The sequence below is a fragment of the Ylistrum balloti genome, unplaced genomic scaffold, assembly GCF_031769215.1.
Source record: "Ylistrum balloti isolate Yb309-2 unplaced genomic scaffold, AGI_CSIRO_Ybal_v1 Utg370006, whole genome shotgun sequence".
Classification (NCBI taxonomy): domain Eukaryota; kingdom Metazoa; phylum Mollusca; class Bivalvia; order Pectinida; family Pectinidae; genus Ylistrum; species Ylistrum balloti.
This window is the reverse complement of record NW_026782081.1, coordinates 1,364,095-1,383,952: the sequence shown is the minus strand read 5'-3', so window position 1 is coordinate 1,383,952 and position 19,858 is coordinate 1,364,095. Positions and strand designations below refer to the sequence as shown.

The 19,858-nt window shown below is 34.8% G+C and overlaps 2 protein-coding genes across 2 annotated transcripts; both read right to left on the bottom strand.

The window, feature by feature from the left end:
• Positions 1-202: 202 nt before the first annotated feature.
• LOC132548164 (L-proline trans-4-hydroxylase-like) lies at positions 203-5,935 on the bottom strand. The gene is made up of 9 exons (XM_060211985.1): positions 5,917-5,935; positions 4,295-4,376; positions 3,982-4,063; positions 3,721-3,831; positions 3,242-3,333; positions 2,974-3,064; positions 1,520-1,649; positions 1,065-1,216; positions 203-313 (listed from the first exon to the last, which is right to left on the bottom strand). Exons 1-9 carry the CDS (start codon positions 5,933-5,935, stop codon positions 203-205), a joined length of 870 nt encoding a protein of 289 aa, XP_060067968.1.
• Positions 5,936-9,418: 3,483 nt separating this feature from the next.
• On the bottom strand, positions 9,419-14,026 carry LOC132548163 (L-proline trans-4-hydroxylase-like). The gene is made up of 9 exons (XM_060211984.1): positions 14,008-14,026; positions 13,245-13,326; positions 12,952-13,033; positions 12,683-12,793; positions 12,433-12,524; positions 12,202-12,292; positions 10,995-11,124; positions 9,910-10,061; positions 9,419-9,532 (listed from the first exon to the last, which is right to left on the bottom strand). Exons 1-9 carry the CDS (start codon positions 14,024-14,026, stop codon positions 9,419-9,421), a joined length of 873 nt encoding a protein of 290 aa, XP_060067967.1.
• Between the last annotated feature and the right edge of the window lie 5,832 nt (positions 14,027-19,858).

Sequence of the window (19,858 nt, the reverse complement as noted above, 5' to 3'; positions counted from 1 at the left end):
CATAGACCTCTTAAGACGGACAACTTAGTGTTACATCTGATGATGTCGCTGAAGAACAACTAAAAAATCCATTAAAACATCTTTTTATTTGATATAAAAATAATACACATATCGTCATATTGACATCATATAGTGTCCTCTCTCATCAAGGTTAACGATGGGAAACCGGGACTTTGAAGCCATACATTACGGAAGTGTTTGCTCATTTTTCAGATTGTTCGAACTTGGAAGTTTTAGACTCGTGTCCTTCCAAGAACTTCTTGTCGGCGAAATCTGTGAAGTTAGTACACTCTGCAACAGCACTATCAGGGACCTAAAACAAATGATAAGAAGTACTTAAGATTTCATTTGCACGTTCTGATAGGATATTTTCAAGCAAATGCTAATGTTAAAGGTTGAAGGGGATGGTGTGTTTGGCGTGGTTTTAGTGTTTGTTTATTTTAGTGATATACCACATACTACATGTCTCGTACACTTTTATGATCATTTTTACTGTCTGTTTGACACTGGAATTGATTCACAGCCATTTCAATGGTTTTAGATGTATCTGACAAAACTATCAATTAAGTCTCCAATGTACTGCTTGTTGTACAACGAATGGATAAGTCCTCAAAATGTTAATGAATTTAATGGCTGATCAATAATGACAAAAAACAAAACAAAAAAAAAAAAAAAAACAAAAACAAAAACAAAAACCAAAAAACAAAAACAAAAAACAAAAACAAAAACAAAAAATCATTTAAAAAAATCAGCTAGCGTTGCACGGACTGATTCCATGTCTTGAAAAACATAAAAAAACCTGGAATAAGGATAATTTTCCAGATGTTTTTTATTCTTTTTTTTTCTTAGCATTTTTTTATCAACATTTAATAGATCTATGCTCGGTAATTATTTATATGATTCATTCACATTTTCCAGGCAAACGTTGTGATTATATGATAACACCTTTTACAAGTTTACTGAAATATCATACATATTTTGTTGATATCCGATATAAAAAATCACAAGAAAACAATTTGCTTCACGTTTCACAGAACATCCAATGGCGGCAATAGCGTCCTCACCTTTTGAATCGGTGTATACTGGGCGTGGTGGTGGGGAACAACTGGGTTGTTAGTCTTAGTATTGTACGCTATCAGGTAGGCCCATCTCCTGTCAGGGCTGTCGTTAGCGGAACTACAGTGTAGCAGGTTACAGTGGAAGAACAAAGCATCACCTTTAAAATATGGAGACCGTTTAACAACTATCAAATGGGAAATATTGGACTAAACGACGTATAATATTGGATATGTCAGATATAAGCTATCTAGAGTTTTATTGTTTAGGACTTTGATTTAGACTTTAACGTTCATTGGGACACAACGGAAAATCAACCATCCAAATGAGAACCATACTCGATGTTGCTTAAATTCGATACTTAAACACGACATTCAAACAGTTATAAAAGATAGCTATTGGTCTAAGCATTACCATAACGATGAATCATCGCAATTTAACCAGTGAAAAATCAGGATTTTACCTGGTTCCATCTCTGCGTATGTCAGCGGACAAAATTTCTTTATTGCCTCCACGCGCTCTGTATTTGCAGCCATTTGACCGAAGGATAGTTCGTGGTCAATGCGACCACACTTTTGTGATCCAGGTAGAATCTGATGAAAGGAATTTTTGAGTTATCGTTTTACAGATAAGATAACTTTGACAAGGGAGTAATTCTGTTCTGGGCGAGACACGATGAAATGTTTGTATTATTTTTGAAAGTATTCCTAGCTATGAGCAAGAAGATGAACATGAAACCACTTTATATGATCATGTATCTCTCAGCAATTACGATAAAAAAAACCTGCTAATAGATACAAAGTGTACTGGCAGAGGCAATTTGTTTTCTCCTTGTATCTAGTTGGGAAAAACAACTTTAATTTGCTCAAACTAAATGCAATATCTACCATTTTGTTAAAGTTCAGTGTTGAGTGTCCACTCAAATAACCAACATTCAAACACCCGTTCTGTATACATCAACGTCTTAAGGCTTTACGTTCCAGGACTCTGTTAAATTACGTGCAGATATCAGTATTACACAACCGATGTCATTGTAAAGATCCCAGGTTATGGATGCAAGGACGTTTTCTATTTTGTTAATCCTGCTTGTCCCCTTTATCTGGCGACACTGTATGTGTTGTACAACACTACAAATTCTTTTGTTTTTAATGTTGAACTTTCGTATCGTTATTTTATACTTAGATATGGTCAGATTTGTCGATTTTCGTCAAGCATCGGTTACGTTTGTACAGTTTGGTTATAAATGATTTATGTAAAATGGTAATACAATCTAAAGGCAACCTTTGAAATTCACTATTGTCTTTTAACCACTGTATTATAACATCTACATATTGAATAAGTTGATATTGTTGTTACAGAACCGTAGTTAGTTTATGCAGAGGGCAAACAAGACGTCACTTCAGCATCGAAATATACTACTTGATTTACATTACAGCTCTGTTGGTTGTTGTATGATACGCATGAATTGAACCTATTATAAACCTGATGAAAATCTAAAACATGCCATACATGGGTTGGCTGTAGTGAATTATAGTCAATGAAAATCAACAGGGGCACTTAAAAAGATGGTTTAGGAGTTTACAAAAAAAAAAAAAAAAAAAAATACGCGTTCAATATTTGCACTGTAAGAATGCATCCGACTTTTTATTGACGTTCTGGTTTATGTCTTTTGTTGTTGTTTTTGTTTTTTGTTTTTTTGGGTTTTTTTTTCTTATTTTTTGTCTTATTTTGGTATTATTGTTGTTTACCTAACATTAATGAAAGAAAAGACATATCATCTTACATATCTAATCAGCTTAAGTTTTCTAAGCGGATATAGTTAGTAGATTGTCGGGATTTCACGGGTATATCACTCTATTTTCATTGTCGTTGCAGGTTTAAGATTTCTACAGAGCCTCAAAGCAAGTGATGTCATACCTGTAAGCATCCATTTGTCCTGGCACACTTGTCAATGGCAACGAAGACTGTCATCATGTCTGGGAAAAGGCAGGTATTTTTGTACCAGTACCTGCGAAATTACGTCATACATGTTATTGATTTAATCTGAGTTTGATGAACGAAGAAATTTTACAGCTTCTGTTTAATTTGAAATGGAATGAAGTAATCGATATTGCGCAATGAACATGCATTTGTAATGCATGTTCATTGCACATAGATAGGAGCAATGTTCACTGAGACAGTTTACCCGTAGTCCTGATGCCACAAGTGAGCTCCACCAGTGAAGGCGTCTTTGTACAATAATTTACCATGATACTGGTATACTTCATCTCCCAGCAGCTAAAACGAAAGAGACGATCCAGAAGGATTATAACGTTGTACGTATCTGTACTTTCTTCAAAGTCACATACATTAACAAGTATAAGTACATTTAACTAAAATTGTACAAAAACACACAAGTGAGTAACACCTTTTGATGCAATTTTAGAGTGAGATACGGAATCATACGATCGTTAATTTCCTTCTAGGACTCCTCAGTGATGCTTGGAGCCTAAAGTTTAAACGCTAGGAGGCAACTGAGGTAAATCCAAAGTAATAGAAAAAAAGTCAAAATCTTAATCTGATTATTTTCGAACAACGTTGAATACATGTTTATATTCTGCAAATTCTTGAGCTTCGTTACTTATCATTTCACAAAAATCAATAATTTCCTTTTCTCCTGCGTACGTCTTCACAGGTATTGACAATCTTGTCACATCGCGCCATGACTCCTGATACGTCATTTCCGGGATGCGTCCAGACTACAATTTTAGTTTGTTTACCTGCTCCATCACCAACCTGAAATGATTTTATTACATTCAAACTGATATTAGGCTTAAGTATCTTGCAATAGAAAGGAAATTGGATAAGTAGAAAATCACATTTGATATTACCCAAAAAACCCTAATATACTATTTGATAATTCCATAACTAAAAAAGTCAACTTACTTTTAACCCATGTTTTGCGATCAGGTCTGATTCTTCGAAAACTTTTCGCAGATTTGCCATTTCTTTGTCATCGAACATACCTCTGTAAAACGGAATCGTTCAAAACAAACTACATATTCTGCATAGTTCATAGATTTATTAATACCATAGGGTTTGAGAAAAGTTGAGATGGGAATATTGAGATAATACAGTGTATATTAATGTCCTTTTTTTGGACCGTACTATTCTTTCTTTAGGGACATGAAATGTTGTTTCGTTAACGGATTGCTTAACATATAGTTCGTCTAACAAATAGAGGTTTGGAAAGACTGACCTGATTAAGATGTACCCATTATTTTCGAAATTCTTTTTCATATCGGCGGTTACTCGAAATCCATCTATCGTAAATTTGTACACTGCAAAGTTGAAAAAAAACAACAAAAAAGCAAATAGATGAAGACCTGGAACATAATGATGAAAATTGTGTCATTGCTCAAGAATATATAGAGGTTACACAAGACATGGATTATATAAATTGTGTTTCCATCTTAGCGTTAGTTATGTTTAAAAAAAAGTTTAAAAACGGGCTTAAGATGGTGATTTTGTAATCTTGAAAAAAAATGAGGGAAAAAATACCATATACAACAAACTCGAATTTGTGGAACGTGTTTGTACCGCAATAGAAGAACTATTCCGAGTGAACGCCCTCTCAATTAAAGTTCACCGTGCAAGCCAATCAAAACGTTTGCCAGTTTCTTATACGTGTGGTAAATGTATGTGTTTACATTTGCAATGATTTGATAAGGCCATAGGCGGTGAATGATACCAGCCTATCGTGGTAGAAGCGTGGTATTTACCATTTCAGTTTTAACGCTGTACATGAGAATCAGCTGTACGTATAACTGTATTTAAGAATCATTAGTACCTGCAACTGGACACTATGATCATGTTGTACATGTTATTGTTCACGAGGATGAACTCTGAACGTTATTTTACACGGGGATGAAATGTGCACGTTATTGTACACGGGGAAGAACTGTACACGTAATTGTACACGGGGATGGACAGTACACGTTATTGCACACGAGGATGAAATGTGCATGTTATTGTTCACGGGGATGAACTGTACATGTAATTGTTCACAGGGATGAACTGTACACGTTATTGTACACGTGGATGAACTGTACACGTTAATGTACACGGGGATGAACTGTGCACGTTATTATAAACGAAGATAAACTGTACACGTTATTGTAGACGGGGATGAACTGTGCACGTTATTGAACACGGGGAAGAACTGTGCACGTTATTGTACACGGGGAAGAACTGTGTGTGTGCACGTTATTGCACACGTGGATGAACTGTGCAGGTTATTGTACACGGGGATGATCTGTGCACGTTATTGTACACGGGGATAAACTGTGCACATTATTGAACACGGGGATGAACTGTGCACGTTATTGAATACGGGGAAGAACTGTGCACGATATTGAACACGGAGAAGAACTGTGCACGTTATTGAACACGGAGAAGAACTGTGCACATTATTGTACACGTGGATGAACTGTGCACGTTATTGTACACGGGGATGAACTGTGCACGTTATTGTACACGGGGATAAACTGTGCACGTTATTGAACACGGAGAAGAACTGTGCACATTATTGAACACGGGGATGAACTGTGCACGTTATTGAATACGGGGAAGAACTGTGCACGATATTGTACACGGGGATGAACTGTACACGTTATTGTACACGGGGATGAACTGTGCACGTTATTGTACACGGGGATGAAATGTGCACGTTATTGTACACGGGGATAAACTGTACACGTTATTGTACACGGGGATGAACTGTGCACGTTATTTTACACATGTAGCAACATGTTTTAAGTATCGATATTTGATCATTGATATAGCAAGTTGTGTTATTGAATAAAATATCAAAAACATTACCTCCAGTCGGTTCTGCCATATCAAATGCTGATGATATTGATCTGTAGAAAAAAACTGTATGTACTATGTATGTATATGTTATTAGCCTGTAGATTCTGTAATGCATGACGAAAAATGGATATCCTCAACCTAACTTAAATATCGTGTTACTTACCTTTATCCTCCTCAAACAAACCGGGCGTTTATGCTTATTTATTGATGTATTACACGTGATGTACAGTCAATGATATATGTAGGACAGTAAAGAGAACAGTGTTAGTATCTAGAACAGCGTGTCGTGTTTGATAAGGGACGTCAATGCTCCGACATAATTAACTGATACACGACATCCTGGTTACAAACCCATACACGGAGTCGGATCACACTTGGATATCACAATCCAACGGCGTTAACAAAACGACAATATATCAGAATCCACCCGGTACCCGGCGTAACAACCAATAATAAACTGCTGTTTTGTTTTAAGAAAAGCTAAAAAAAAGATATCTAAGTTATTACTCAACAGTTTCAAAAATAAGCGCAAGTTTATGTTCAAGGACCTACAACTGATCGTAGGGTTTCCCAATGTTCTGTTGTGTTTTCGTCATTTTAGGGTTCGATAAGTGAATGTTTATAAGCTGATTCCTCATAAACAACTGAATAATGAAGCGAGTGTATATTCAGTACTAGATTAAATTTCTTGTCTGATAATGAGTCACGTTTGTTGCTAGGCAACTTGGTTTCTTCCGAAACATTTAAGGTTATCAATAATGTGACTAGTGTGCATGTGAGCTTTGTGGCAGTCCTGGGCCATGGAAGGTTTGAGGGGTAGTGGACAGAGCATGCGCAGTTAAAACAAGGTCATATCACGCCACCGGAACGACGAATTGAAAAATTGGCAAATTCCCAATTAGTGTTTATGTGTGACAACAGTACTGTTAATGAGATCATCAATAAAACAACATTGACGGATACTAAACTGGTGAAATTAATTTAACGCTTGATGTTGGCGCATTTAAGGTTTTCAAAATGTCATAGCTGACAGTCTGTCACGTTTACTATTTCAAGAAAGCTTAGAGTTAAGCCAACATCCAGTAAAGATCCAGTATCGTCTGATGACGGTATAATACTGTTATTAACTTCTCTGGTTTAATCTATCAGAAACTGATATCATTTCATAAACATTTACAGCTAGACATATCCTGCTGATTGATTTTTTTTCATTTTCTCAAACAGTACAAGCATAATAAATTGCCATACTTCTTTCAGAAATGTGAGTTATGTTACCATGTACTTTTAAGTACGTGACATTAGCTTTACATAAACTCGAAATCATGACCATGCTTCTAACTTTTTCATGAAAAGCTATGACAATGTATACACGATACAAAGACCCTATCGGAAAGTAGACTTACCGGATATCACAGGTAAAGGTTCTAATAGCTTGTTCGCGAAGAGAGCAATTGTGTCAGCCTATGTTCCTCAAAGCATTTCAAAGATTTTTTTTTCAAAATTGGAGGGACTTTCAATTAAGATAAAAAAATATCTGATCAAATTGTTTAGGTTGGAGATGTCAATTTCTCGAGTGACTCTAAAACTTCGGAATGTGATTGTAAAAATTGCTATTCACAAGCAGACTGATATGAAGCAATTTCTTACAGTGACCCATGCTTGATTCGTTGATTTTCTTTGCTCTGTCAAAACGCTGCACAACATAGAACTGTCCTTTGTTTCTTTATTCTATTCTTATTATAAGAGTTGTGTAGCTTTTCCTGTCCTTTATTGATTTGGATCTAAAACGTTCTAACAGATAAATTTACAAGATAGAGGCAGCCACTACTGCATCTGCGAAATGGTTAGATGAGAATATGATTAAAAACGTGGGTTGCTGAAAATTGGATGCTATACTGGGTAAAACACATAATTGGTATTAGAATCCATTAATAGTCTGTTTGTTTCTGTCTACTCCTCTCAATGTACATTAACAAGCTTCGAAATCAATACTGCCTGATTCGTCTGTTAGATTTAATTATGTTTGTTATTTTCGATGTAAAATCTGCTATTCTCATGGTTAAGGTTAAAATCTATATCAGTTATAGTTTGTATTCAGTGAGGTTAGAGTTACTCTCTAACTTTTCTCATGGTTAAGGTTAAAATCTAAATCAGTTATAGTTTGTATTCAGTGAGGTTAGAGTTACTCTCTAACTATTCTCATGGTTAAGGTTAAAATCTACATCAGTTATAGTTTGTATTCAGTGAGGTTAGAGTTACTCTCTAACTATTCTCATGGTTAAGGTTAAAATCTACATCAGTTATAGTTTGTATTCAGTGAGGTTAGAGTTACTCTCTAACTTTTCTCATGGTTAAGGTTAAAATCTAAATCAGTTATAGTTTGTATTCAGTGAGGTTAGAATTACTCTCTAACTATTCTCATGGTTAAGGTTAAAATCTAAATCAGTTATAGTTTGTATTCAGTGAGGTTAGAATTATTCTCTAACTATTCTCATGGCTATGGATACAATCTAACATTATTCGCATTTTGTATTCTTTGGTTATTTTTTAATGTGAATATATATTGGTATATTTCTTATTGTTTTTTATTTTGATATGATGTCAATATTGCCTGTTCACTGGTAAATATTTCGAATATTCGGATATCTACTAATCACAGCGTGTATATTGTTTATGTGAATTCAGAGCTTTGATAATATATAATCTATACTATGCTACTGATTTGCAAAAATATCTTATATCATATTCGTTCAATGTTTTGGAATGTATTGTACTCGTAAATTCATATACTTTCTAAATGATTTATGTATTTTTACATCATTTTTATATGTTCAACAGCACTGTTTTTTTCATAAATTTTAAATTTTGTTTTAGTAGTTGATGCATTCATATATTGTGATATCAGAACTATCTGCTCTTTTTTCTGTTATTACTTTTGTGTGATACACTATCTTCTAGGTATAAGCAAGGATTAACTTTATAATTTTATTCAGAAACTTTGCAAGGGTCAGTCCGATCACATCATATCGTTATTATGATATTACGCATCTTGCCCTGTTTATTAGGTTACTTATTCGTTGTTTTACGTCCAAGTCAATGTTATTTAAGAACCTATCAGGATTGAGTGGTGAAAGCAAGAAGGGAATCCCGGGAAAAACCCATCAACCTGTGGCCAGTACTTGGGGACTGCCCTTCACATGCCTCGAACCCGCGACCCAGAGATGGGAGGCGTGATAAAAACGGTCAGATGCGTCAACTACTCTGCCACAGCGTCCTCTTGATCAGTAGACAGGCGAGCATCACGCGTCCTATAACATGTACAAGACATATAATGGTGTCTGATTACACACCACAACATTTCAGCAAAAATTTCTTTATTATAATGTTTTTTCCAATTTATCAAATCCCATTAGTTTTAAACAAATTCTTTCCAATACGCGATTGCTGTTAATAACATCACACGCAGAATTGCCATCAGCTTAATTGAAGTTTGGTGAAGTTTTCTAAGCATTTATGTCTCGCTTTTGTCGAACTTAGATGTTAGTTTAGACTCATGTCCAGTCAGGAATTCTTTGTCGGTGAAGTCAGTATAGTTGGTACACTCTTCTACGGCACTGTTAGGGACCTAAGTATCACAAATATAAGCAAATTATAAATGATTGCTTCATGTTTTAAAACATTACAGGCTTTCTTATATGCCCGGCCAAAAAGTAAGTGACGTTACATACAATTAGCCATTCGTGTAGACAAACGTGACCGCAGTAAAAGTTGAAGTAATTGAATATCAGTGTAACAAAGGTGTTATTGATGAGAGTTTATCTATTGTTCTTCTTGTTGAAATGAAACAAGACAAAGATTGCTAAAAACACACATATGGACAGTACGGTACATTTATGCACAGTAGAACAAATATTATTTAAAATGCTGTTTTGTTTTTACGGGAGGCGTAAGTAATGCTGAGGGCCTAGAGTATGACGCTTCGAATTGTCGTAATATTCTTACCCTTTGGATGGGTGTATACTGGGCGTGGTGGTGGGGAACTACTGGGTTGTTTGCCTTAGTATTGTACGCTATCAGGTAGGCCCATCTCCTGTCAGGGCTGTCGTTAGCGGAACTACAGTGTAGCAGGTTACAGTGGAAGAACAATGCATCACCTTTAAAATATGGAGGCAACGGAAACAAATGTAACATACAAAATATTACTGTGACAGATACAATTTCAGCACAAGCTTTACTTTTACCTAAGACGACTGATAATTTGTATCTACATAGAAAAAAAAAAAAAAAAAAACATGAAGTTTTACATTAACCGTAACTGTCACGCGCGATCTTCCCATTTAATTGACCGGTTTTGACAAAGACTGATTTTCTTATTTATACTATATCTACTTCCCATGTTAGATTTAACCTTATGAAGTGCTTGGTATAATAACAATAATTTGATTAAGAAAAGATCGTGCAAATATAACATACTGGATGGCTGTAGGTCGGCTAGAGGTACTAACTGGATCAACTATTGTTGTAATTCGGTCGGATTAAGTTTGAAAACATTTGACATACTGCCATGGCTGTAACTAGGTCAAAATTAGGCAGTAACTATACCATACACTATATATTGGCTGTAACTAGGTCAGAGTTAGGCAGTAACTATACCATACACTATATATTGGCTGTAACTAGGTCAGAGTTAGGCAGTAACTATACCATACAACTATATATTGGCTGTAACTAGGTCAGAGTTAGGCAGTAACTATACCATACACTGTATATTGGCTGTAACTAGCTCAGAGTTAGGCAGTTACTATACCCTACACTGTATATTGGCTGTAACTAGGTCAGAGTTAGGCAGTAACTACACCGTACGCAGTATATTAACTGTAACTAGGTCAGAGTTAGGCTGTAGCTACACCCTATACTGTGTATTGGCTGTAACTAGGTCAGAGGTAAGTGGTACCTATACCCTACACGGTATACCTTCTGTGTTTAGGTCGGATAAGTTTGTAATTATGTTACACACTGGGTCAAACTAGGTAGGAAAGAAATAAAAACTGTATTAGATATAAAATGGACTTCAGTTATAGATATACCTGGTTCCATCTCTACATACGCAAGTGGACAAACGTTTTTCACTGCCTCCACGCGCTCTGCCGTGGCAGTCATTTGACCAGAGACCATTACGTGGTCAATCCGACCACACTTTTGTGACCCAGGTAGGATCTGTGAACATTCATTGATACGTGTAACAAGTGATGCATTTGTATTTGTAAATTGTCTGACCGCATATTTTCTTTTTTCAATAATCCTTCTAACTTAGATAGAATAGAAAAAAGGCTTCTTACACAACAGTTTAAAACGACGTAGAATTGGAATTTGCGTCGATAAAAATAAACAGGATAACGGATAAGCTTTCTCTATTACCATATACACAATTAAAAGAACTTTTTGCATATGGATTATTTTCACGAGACGTTATACCGAAGCGCGCATTGGAGATTTGAAGCATAAAAATAATTGCTGAATTGTTCTTTTTCTTTACAGTATGAATGGCATCAGTACATATGTGTTGAATTGGTTTGGGACAATAAAAATACTCTAACAATTCGCTTCGATTTTATGTTAGTGTTAATAAGCGAGGAGCGTCCATCACGAGTTCAAATCGCTCGCGATTATTTGTACGAAAAAGGTTATCAATGCTGCTTCGGTTACCGATATCATAGTCCCGAAAAATCCAGGTCTCTGATAGCTCTTCATTCTCAAATTTAAAGTAATTTATATATCAGCGTTCGTGAAATCGTGTATTTCGAATGTTTTATGAGGTTACTTCATAAGATAAAGTGTTCGTGAAATATAAGTGAAATTTCAATCTAGCTTTATATCTCACAAATTGAAATCAGTCAGCCAATTTTGATTTATTTAGTCTCCTGAAGTCACCGAAGGACGAAACAATTGTATGTATGTTCTAACGACATAGTTAATAACACCTAAACTGCATTTGATTTTAAAAAAAGTTAGTCAAAGGAAAAACATATTTCCATACATATCAAATCAACTAAACTTTCCTACTGGAATAATTAGTAGATTTTCGAAATTGTAAGGGCGTATCGCTTTTTTAATTGTCGTACAAGCTGCTTAATTTTTTTTTTTAAATCTAATATCATAATTAGATATAATCGTTTTTTACAACAATTGCGAAACAAGTCATTTTCATCAATACTAATCCCTCTTGTTGATCAGGATGTAAACACACGATCAAATATCATCTAAAAGTTTAGAACATCAAGGCAAGTAAAATACCTGTAAGCATCCGTTTGTCCTGGCACACTTGTCAATGGCAATGAACACCGTCATCATGTTTGGGAATAGACACGTGTTCCTGTACCAGTACCTGGAAAGTTGTGTAAAATACTACGTAAGTCACCATTAATCATAAACTTACACAAAACAATTTCATCAGTAGCATGAGTGCTTGATTTGTTCTTAAATCGTCGTAAGGACATAGATAAAATAAATACGAAGACAGTTTACCCGTAGTCCTGATGCCAAAGGTGAGCTCCACCAGTGAAGGCGTCTTTGTAGAGTAATTTGCCATGGTAGTGGTATACTTCCTCTCCCAGCAGCTGATCATAAAGGACAACGCCAAACTAACCATTTCATTGCTTACATACTACAATAAATGCTACATATCTTTTCATTGGTTACATGTAGACTTTCTATTCGGAACTCAAAAATTACATTACGTAGCTTATAAGAGGTTTCAATTTGACATAAAACATACTTCCTCGCAGGTATTTACGATCTTGTCACATCTTGCCATCATTCCAGATACGTCACTTCCAGGATGGGTCCACAGTGCAATTTTAGTTTTCTTACCTGATCCATCGCCAACCTGAAATATATCGATGATAATTAGCTGCGCGAATAGAAGAATTTATATCTTTGGAAGTGTCTGTCAAAACCATTCAATAATGTATGCTGAGACCATTAACATTATTGTTGTTGTTTACAGAATGTTATGAATTGATTGTTCAAATTTATTTTACTCACTTTCAACCCATGCTTGTCAACAAGGTCCGACTCTTCGAAGACCTTACGCAGATTTGTCATTTCTTTATCGTTAAAAAATTCCCTGTAAACAATGAAAAAAAGCGTATGCGATATTAACTGTAATAAGTGGCATGGTTTGTGTCAGTGCGTTAGCTCTTCCGAGTGTGACTTTTGATGATCGCATCTTTAATTGATTAATTTTATACACTAACTTTGTTTTTTTTTTAGTAAAGCTATTTCTTTAAGGTATTTAACATGTAAAATACACATATAAAAAGACTTGGCAAACTTACCTGACTAAAATATACCCATCATCCTCGAAATTCTTTTTCATGTCAGCTGACACACGAAAATTATCCTTCGTAAAATCATAGACTGCAAGAGGGAATTGGTGGCAAACGAAAATAAGGCTCTGAACATATATATTATAGGACAAACTGCTGAAAATAATCGTTTACGACGGTGTCAACTTAATATTGACATATTCTGTGTAACACTAACAATAAGAATATGTCTATCCCACTTCAATTATATGACTGTAAAGCAATAAACGATGTTTCATCTATATGCTTGTATTTTTGAACACCATCGTCAGAAGCCAAATGAAATAGCTACGATAGAGTCAATAAATCGTGAAGCTACGATAAGAAACTATATATATATAGTTTCAACGACTCGCTTGTATAAAGTCGCTTTTACGAGAAACTAAAAGTAAACAAAGGTTTTAATGAAAAACTTTCTTTTATAATTTACAATTTAGAAACCAATTAATGTGGCAGTGATATAAATTAAGTTAGCTGCGACTGTCAATTTGATTTCCACACGCGGAGCTTATAACGATAGGGGAAAAGGAGGATAGCACTTTTTCTGTTTCTGTATGGTATGATGTTTAATAGGTTATATGTACACTGTAATATGGAATTGAGAGCATGCGATTGATCTTGAGAGAGCAATTAAGTTACCAACCTGACGCTATCGAGAATGGATCATGACCTAAAATGGAACGATATTTTAGATTATTATTTTTTTCTTGAAATGTCACATTGAAAGTCTTACCACCCGTCAGTTCCGCCATGTTGTGTGAGGGAATGTGGTTCTGTGAAAAGTAAGACACTGTTCGTTTGTTGTATGTATGTACATATGTGTCAATTATAAATCGAAAAAATGACAATTGACAGGCGAATGAAAACATGACGTATGCTACTTACCACTAATTGTTTGGTATTTCACACATCTTACTCAGTGGTATGTTATTGAGCAGATATATGCTAGCTATCAGATACAGGTATATCGTTTATCTTATTCATTATAAGCTGCTGGTCAGTATCTGTGACGTTAAGATTAGAGCTTACAAATGTTAAACTACATTATAACAAGTTTATAACACGGACCAGCGAGTTTATGATGGCAGAATCTTTAGTACTAGTGGTAAAAAACTTTAAACAGTGGATATAGGATTAACATAAGGTATTTCCATAATGGTCACCAAACACAGATTAAGTCTGGTTTGAAGCCAGGTTTAATATTTGTACATATTTATAAAAAACTTTCGACATGTTGAAAGTGTAAAAATATCACATTTCATGTTGATTTCGTGTACGTGAATTTCTGCAAATTCCTCAATGTGTTTCTCCGAGACCTTATTGCCATTTTGTATAAACTGTATTACTGACGAATGAGAAACCCCAGAAACTGTTTTTACAATAAATTTTGCAATAAATGTGCCATTGACACAGAAGCAAAAAGTAATCCCGAATACACAGATGAAACACTAAAACGATCTTAAACCGATGTGCCAAAAAACGAATAATCAAAAGAGATTGATAATAAATAAAATAATTAAAGAAAATTCCAAAATGTCGACGGAATTGTATGAACAAAGGAAAGATTTACACAGAAAAAACCTGTACAAGAAGACTAAAATCTAGTTGACTGGAAGAGTGAACATCTTCTAAATCTTGGTCTATGTAAGTAATTCATGTCACATTCTCAATCTACAACCAAGTTTGCATCAACAAAATACCATGCACAATAAAAACATAGGACCAATATAGGTTACGTCGAACTAGGAATTTTATCCCATGGAGATCGTTCTAAACGTCATGAAACATTACTGTAATTTTTCTCAACATGCATCCCTCGCAACCCTATATTGTCAAATAACATATCCTCCTTTTCTTCTTGATTATCTACATCATAAGGTAAAAATCTAACACAGCATGCGTTTTGGCGTATTTTTCTAATTTCATGTAGGCAATATCATGGGATATACATAATTCTTGGGTGATCTCAGCACTAGCATCAGCTGATTGTCCTGTGGCATAACGTGTGGTATACACAAAATGTATGGTCTATATGACATTTCCAGAAGCTGTGTTTCATTCAAATATTAAGACAGCATCATGTTTATTTCCATCTCAGCAAACAAAATAGTACTGACTTGGATTCACCAAGTTTTACATGGTGGGTGTCGTCGAAGCAGAGGCTTATTCTCCCTCTTCTTTGTTAGGATTAATTTTGCCATAGTGTCATCGGATTTCTATTTTCATTTACATTCTCTTTTCATATCAGTGTTTTTTTTGTTTTTTTTTTTATAGGTTTTGAGGTACAACTCTTAAATCTATCATACACTATTGTCTTTTAGTTTAAAATGTACAAAGGAAATACAAGTATTATGATGAAAAGTTCTAAACATTGTTCCTTCATCTTATGTATTTGCTACCACTCTATATATAAATTGTAAATAATTAAGATATATGACATTCAACAGAAAGTTTTCGAAAGAAAAACCACTTGGTCTGTATTGGTTTTTGTAGATAATACAATGTGTATAGTACATAATTAGTTCTAGAGAAATTCCACAGGCTAAGAATGCTTGTATAAAACTATATACAAGCTGTTAGTACCACTGACAAATTGAGGTAAGATGTTACTAGTTTTAGGTAAGAAACCAAGTTTTGATTTGTAGGGAGTAGAAATTTGATAATTGCAGATGGAATAGTGAATTTCAGAATGTGTTTAAAATCAGTGTATGTTACGTTTTCTGTTTACATGACATAACTTTGTTATGTTTACAGTATAATCAGATATGATCAACAATGGGGTATTTCCCTCCTTGTAAAGTGTATATACGTCTTTAGGTCCCCTAAAATGTAAAAGATTGTTCCGATGTACATAAAAGAACCCCATTTCTCCAAGTTGAATAACCATTGCTGAGGACCGGAACAGTAACCGAGTTAACCCAGAAAATTAGTGTTCTCATTTAGTTTCTGTTTTGTGGGAATAAGATGAATTCGTAATGTAAGTTGACAGTCAAGTATGAACACTGTATTTCACTTTCGTGTTCATGTAGAGGGGTGTGATGTCAGAAACTCGTTCATATAAATTGCATCAATATAATTCATGATAACAAATACATTGATGTTGTACATTGAAATGATTTGTTTTAAGTTTGTTATGTACCATCGAAATCATATATTACAATATGCGATGAAAGTGGAAGCCAAAAGTAACGGAGTCAGGTGGCTGAAGCTTAAACGAGTACACCCGAAACATCTCGACCACAACCGACAAGCCAGTCGACTTGGCGGATTTAGGTCACGCGACAAAAACAAGAAACTTTACAAAATGGGAAATTGGTGACGGGACTTCTTTGGCTCGCCATCCCTCCCTTTATTCTTTAGGATATTACGCATTTCCTTTGTAGTTATATTATGTTCTACATTTTTGCATATATTACAATAATGATACTGTTCGTGTTGTAAATATGTTTGTATAAGACGGTCGACATTGTTGTTACTATTTCTGCCATGTCAAGCGTCATTTGATAAAATTACATTACTGGATATATTTCTTTGTTGTTGTTGATATAAACTTTACACAAAAATATAGCTCTTGACTCATTATCTACACATTTATCTTCAGGTAAGTGCTTTCCCGTTGTTTATCGGTAAGATGCATAGTCTCCGGTACCCACATGTGTTTGCCCTTGAAAGATAGTTGTTGTCTTGTCAGTAAATGTTGAGCTCAAATAGTACTTCATCTTCTGTGTATCTACATAGACATCATAACAAATAAGGCCATGCAATCGTTATATAATTCTCGATGCTCCGAGGGCTCCATAAAGTGACCGTAACCCCCTGAGTATCAAGGATGTCAGTCGATCTGTATAAATATTTTTGTTTTTGTAAACAGCCACCGTGATGTATGTCTTCTCGCTATCGTTTTAGTTTATAACTTTACAGAAGTTTCGTGTAACAGAGGATACATCTTAGTCAAGATGAATGCAACATTCAGCACGTTTGTGTTTAGTGAGAGATGATAAATAGAACAATACATAGGTCTTTTTCATGGACAAGGATACATCAACTAGAAAATTTGGTTACTCAGCAGGCTTTCTGGGCTTGCCATCCTTATACACAGAAAACATCGACGATTTGTTAGTTTTTCTCATATCTATAAATGTGAAAGGGGATTCCCCCGTCGCAAAAAAAAAAAAAAAAAAAAAAAACAAGAAAAAAGAAAAAAATACTGCTACAAACATAAGAGTTGTCTTTTCCTAATCCTTTAGGACTGCTAATGTCATCCCAGGATGGTGGTTTATTTTTAAAAAATGATAAGAATCAGAACAGTTACCTCTTTAGAAACATATAGTATTTTTGTCAGATTATTCAGAGAGGTATGATTACTTCTTCGAGATATTTAGCTCTTCATAGATGCAAACACTGGATTTTATCGTCAGTAGCAGGGGAATAATTCCAACATTCTGACTCATCCCTGTTAATATGAACACTTAGGAAAATTATGGTTGAATATAACCGTCTATAATACTATAACTTAATCAGAAGCTAGACTATTGCTACCTCCGTCATACGCTATCATTCGTATTCATTAACAACACTATGTCTATAACAAGATAACTGCTTATTCATATATAAAATTGCCCTCGACGATAAATGGAATAGTCACTATAGTAATAGTCAAAATAATAGTTAGATCAGTAGCTGTATTAATCAAGGATAACGTTTTCTTTGACGGATGTATACTCTGAAAAATGTTTAAATAAAGTAACCTCACGAAGGAATACGTAAGTAATGAATGAGTAAGTAAGGATTTCGTTTGATATGTACATCCTCACCAAAAAATAAGTGTTACATATCTCGTGTAACCAAACTAACTCCAATGGCCTTGAGTTGTGTAAGTTTTACAAACCTCGTATACCCAGTTTAACTCCAATGGCCTTGAGTTGTGTAAGTTTTACAAACCTCGTATACCCAGTTTAACTCCAATGGCCTTGAGTTGTGTAAGTTTTACAAACCTCGTATACCCAGTTTAACTCCAATGGCCTTGAGTTGTGTTAGTGTTACATATTTCGTATAACCAATATAACCCCAACGATCGTGAGTTGTGTACGTGTTACATATCTCGTATAACCAATATAACTCCAACGATCGTGAGTTGTGTAAGTGTTACATATCTCGTATAACCAATATAACCCCAAAGATCGTGAGTTGTGTAAGTGTTTTAGCACGGTATATCAAATGAAATTTCAGCTTAAAGGTTTTACTCCAGTCATATCTCTCGTTTTTAACATGTCAGATTGATGATTGATCAAGGAAATTAGCTTAAATCATCATCTCCTGGAAGTGACGTATCTCAAATGGCACGTTGTGAAAAGGCCATTCACGCCTGTGAAGCATAAATTTGAAAAATAATGACACACTGAATGTATCAAAAGACTGAATAGATATCATGTATTGATCATTATGAAAGGTCGATCATGTTATTGCTATTGCTTCTGTCAGTTGTAAAATAACGAATACATTGTAACTCGTTAAATATTTACTTGAATTCGAAATTAAACATCTATTGCTCTAGGTTCTTCCTACGTTGGGGATTGACTTGAAAACACGTTGTATAATATGATCACCGCCTGATGATGGTTGTCAAGTGTAATGGTATTTTGCTCGAGTGTATCGTCCTAATTCTTGGGATGTAATATGTGGAACAAAAACCTCGATGTTGACATTTAAGGTTTGCAACATGTATTTCCAGTTATGTTTTAGGAAAATCGGAAAGAACATGGCAATTGTTTTCAAAATTCATACTTCGGCTTCCTTAGGTCCAACGTTATTCAGATTGAAGTTTGTAACTGGAGGTAAATACGTTGGTAACTACCAAAGTGTAAAAACTGTAGAAAAAAGTGGCAACATATCTCTTAAATTTGCTTGTTGAATTATTGTCGTTCTTTTTTTGTGTTGGATGGAGAGGTGTACCACTACCATGGAAAAATGATCGACAAAGGAAAGATATCTGGAGGTCATTTCTGTGGCACCAAGATTACGTGTAAAATATATTCATTGTTCTGTTTTGCAAAGCTCTCTTCAAATTAGCTTTTTTATCAATGCAAATAATTGCACATGTATACTACCACCGCAGCTTTTAAATGTGTGTATATCCTTTTTCAGATACTGGTATAGAATTACTGGTTTGTTTCCCGATATGTTGACGGTGTTTGGGGCTATTAACAAATGTTTCAAATCAAAAGGATGCTTGCAGGTATAACATTACAGTAAATGTTAAATGTTCAAAGGATGAAATATTTTGTAATTGCATGCCATTACGAAATTGCGTCACAAAGAACGCTAACTGGACAATTGAACATGTTTGTGGCGCTATGGTCTGTTTCAAAGGTTTATTATATAAGCTGTTGCCATAGCAAGAACTATCTTTACAATTAAAATAACTGCTACCTCTTTCAAATATGTTTGCTAATATCATGTGTTTCATGTATAGATACTGCCTGGATCTCACAAGTGCACAGAAACACACCTGTAGTACAACGAAATGTTTAAATATTTGAAATGCACAATAAATATGTCGAGTAAGGAAATGTACGCCATACTGT

Coding starts and splice junctions, on each gene's coding strand:
- LOC132548164 (XM_060211985.1), bottom strand. Junction 3,334..3,720: donor TTGTCAATACCTGTGAAGAC/GTACGCAGGAGA, acceptor CTTTCGTTTTAG/CTGCTGGGAGATGAAGTATA. Junction 1,650..2,973: donor GGACAAATGGATGCTTACAG/GTATGACATCAC, acceptor TCCTTTCATCAG/ATTCTACCTGGATCACAAAA.
- LOC132548163 (XM_060211984.1), bottom strand. Junction 13,034..13,244: donor GATGGGTATATTTTAGTCAG/GTAAGTTTGCCA, acceptor CATTGTTTACAG/GGAATTTTTTAACGATAAAG. Junction 10,062..10,994: donor GTATGTAGAGATGGAACCAG/GTATATCTATAA, acceptor CATATTTTAAAG/GTGATGCATTGTTCTTCCAC.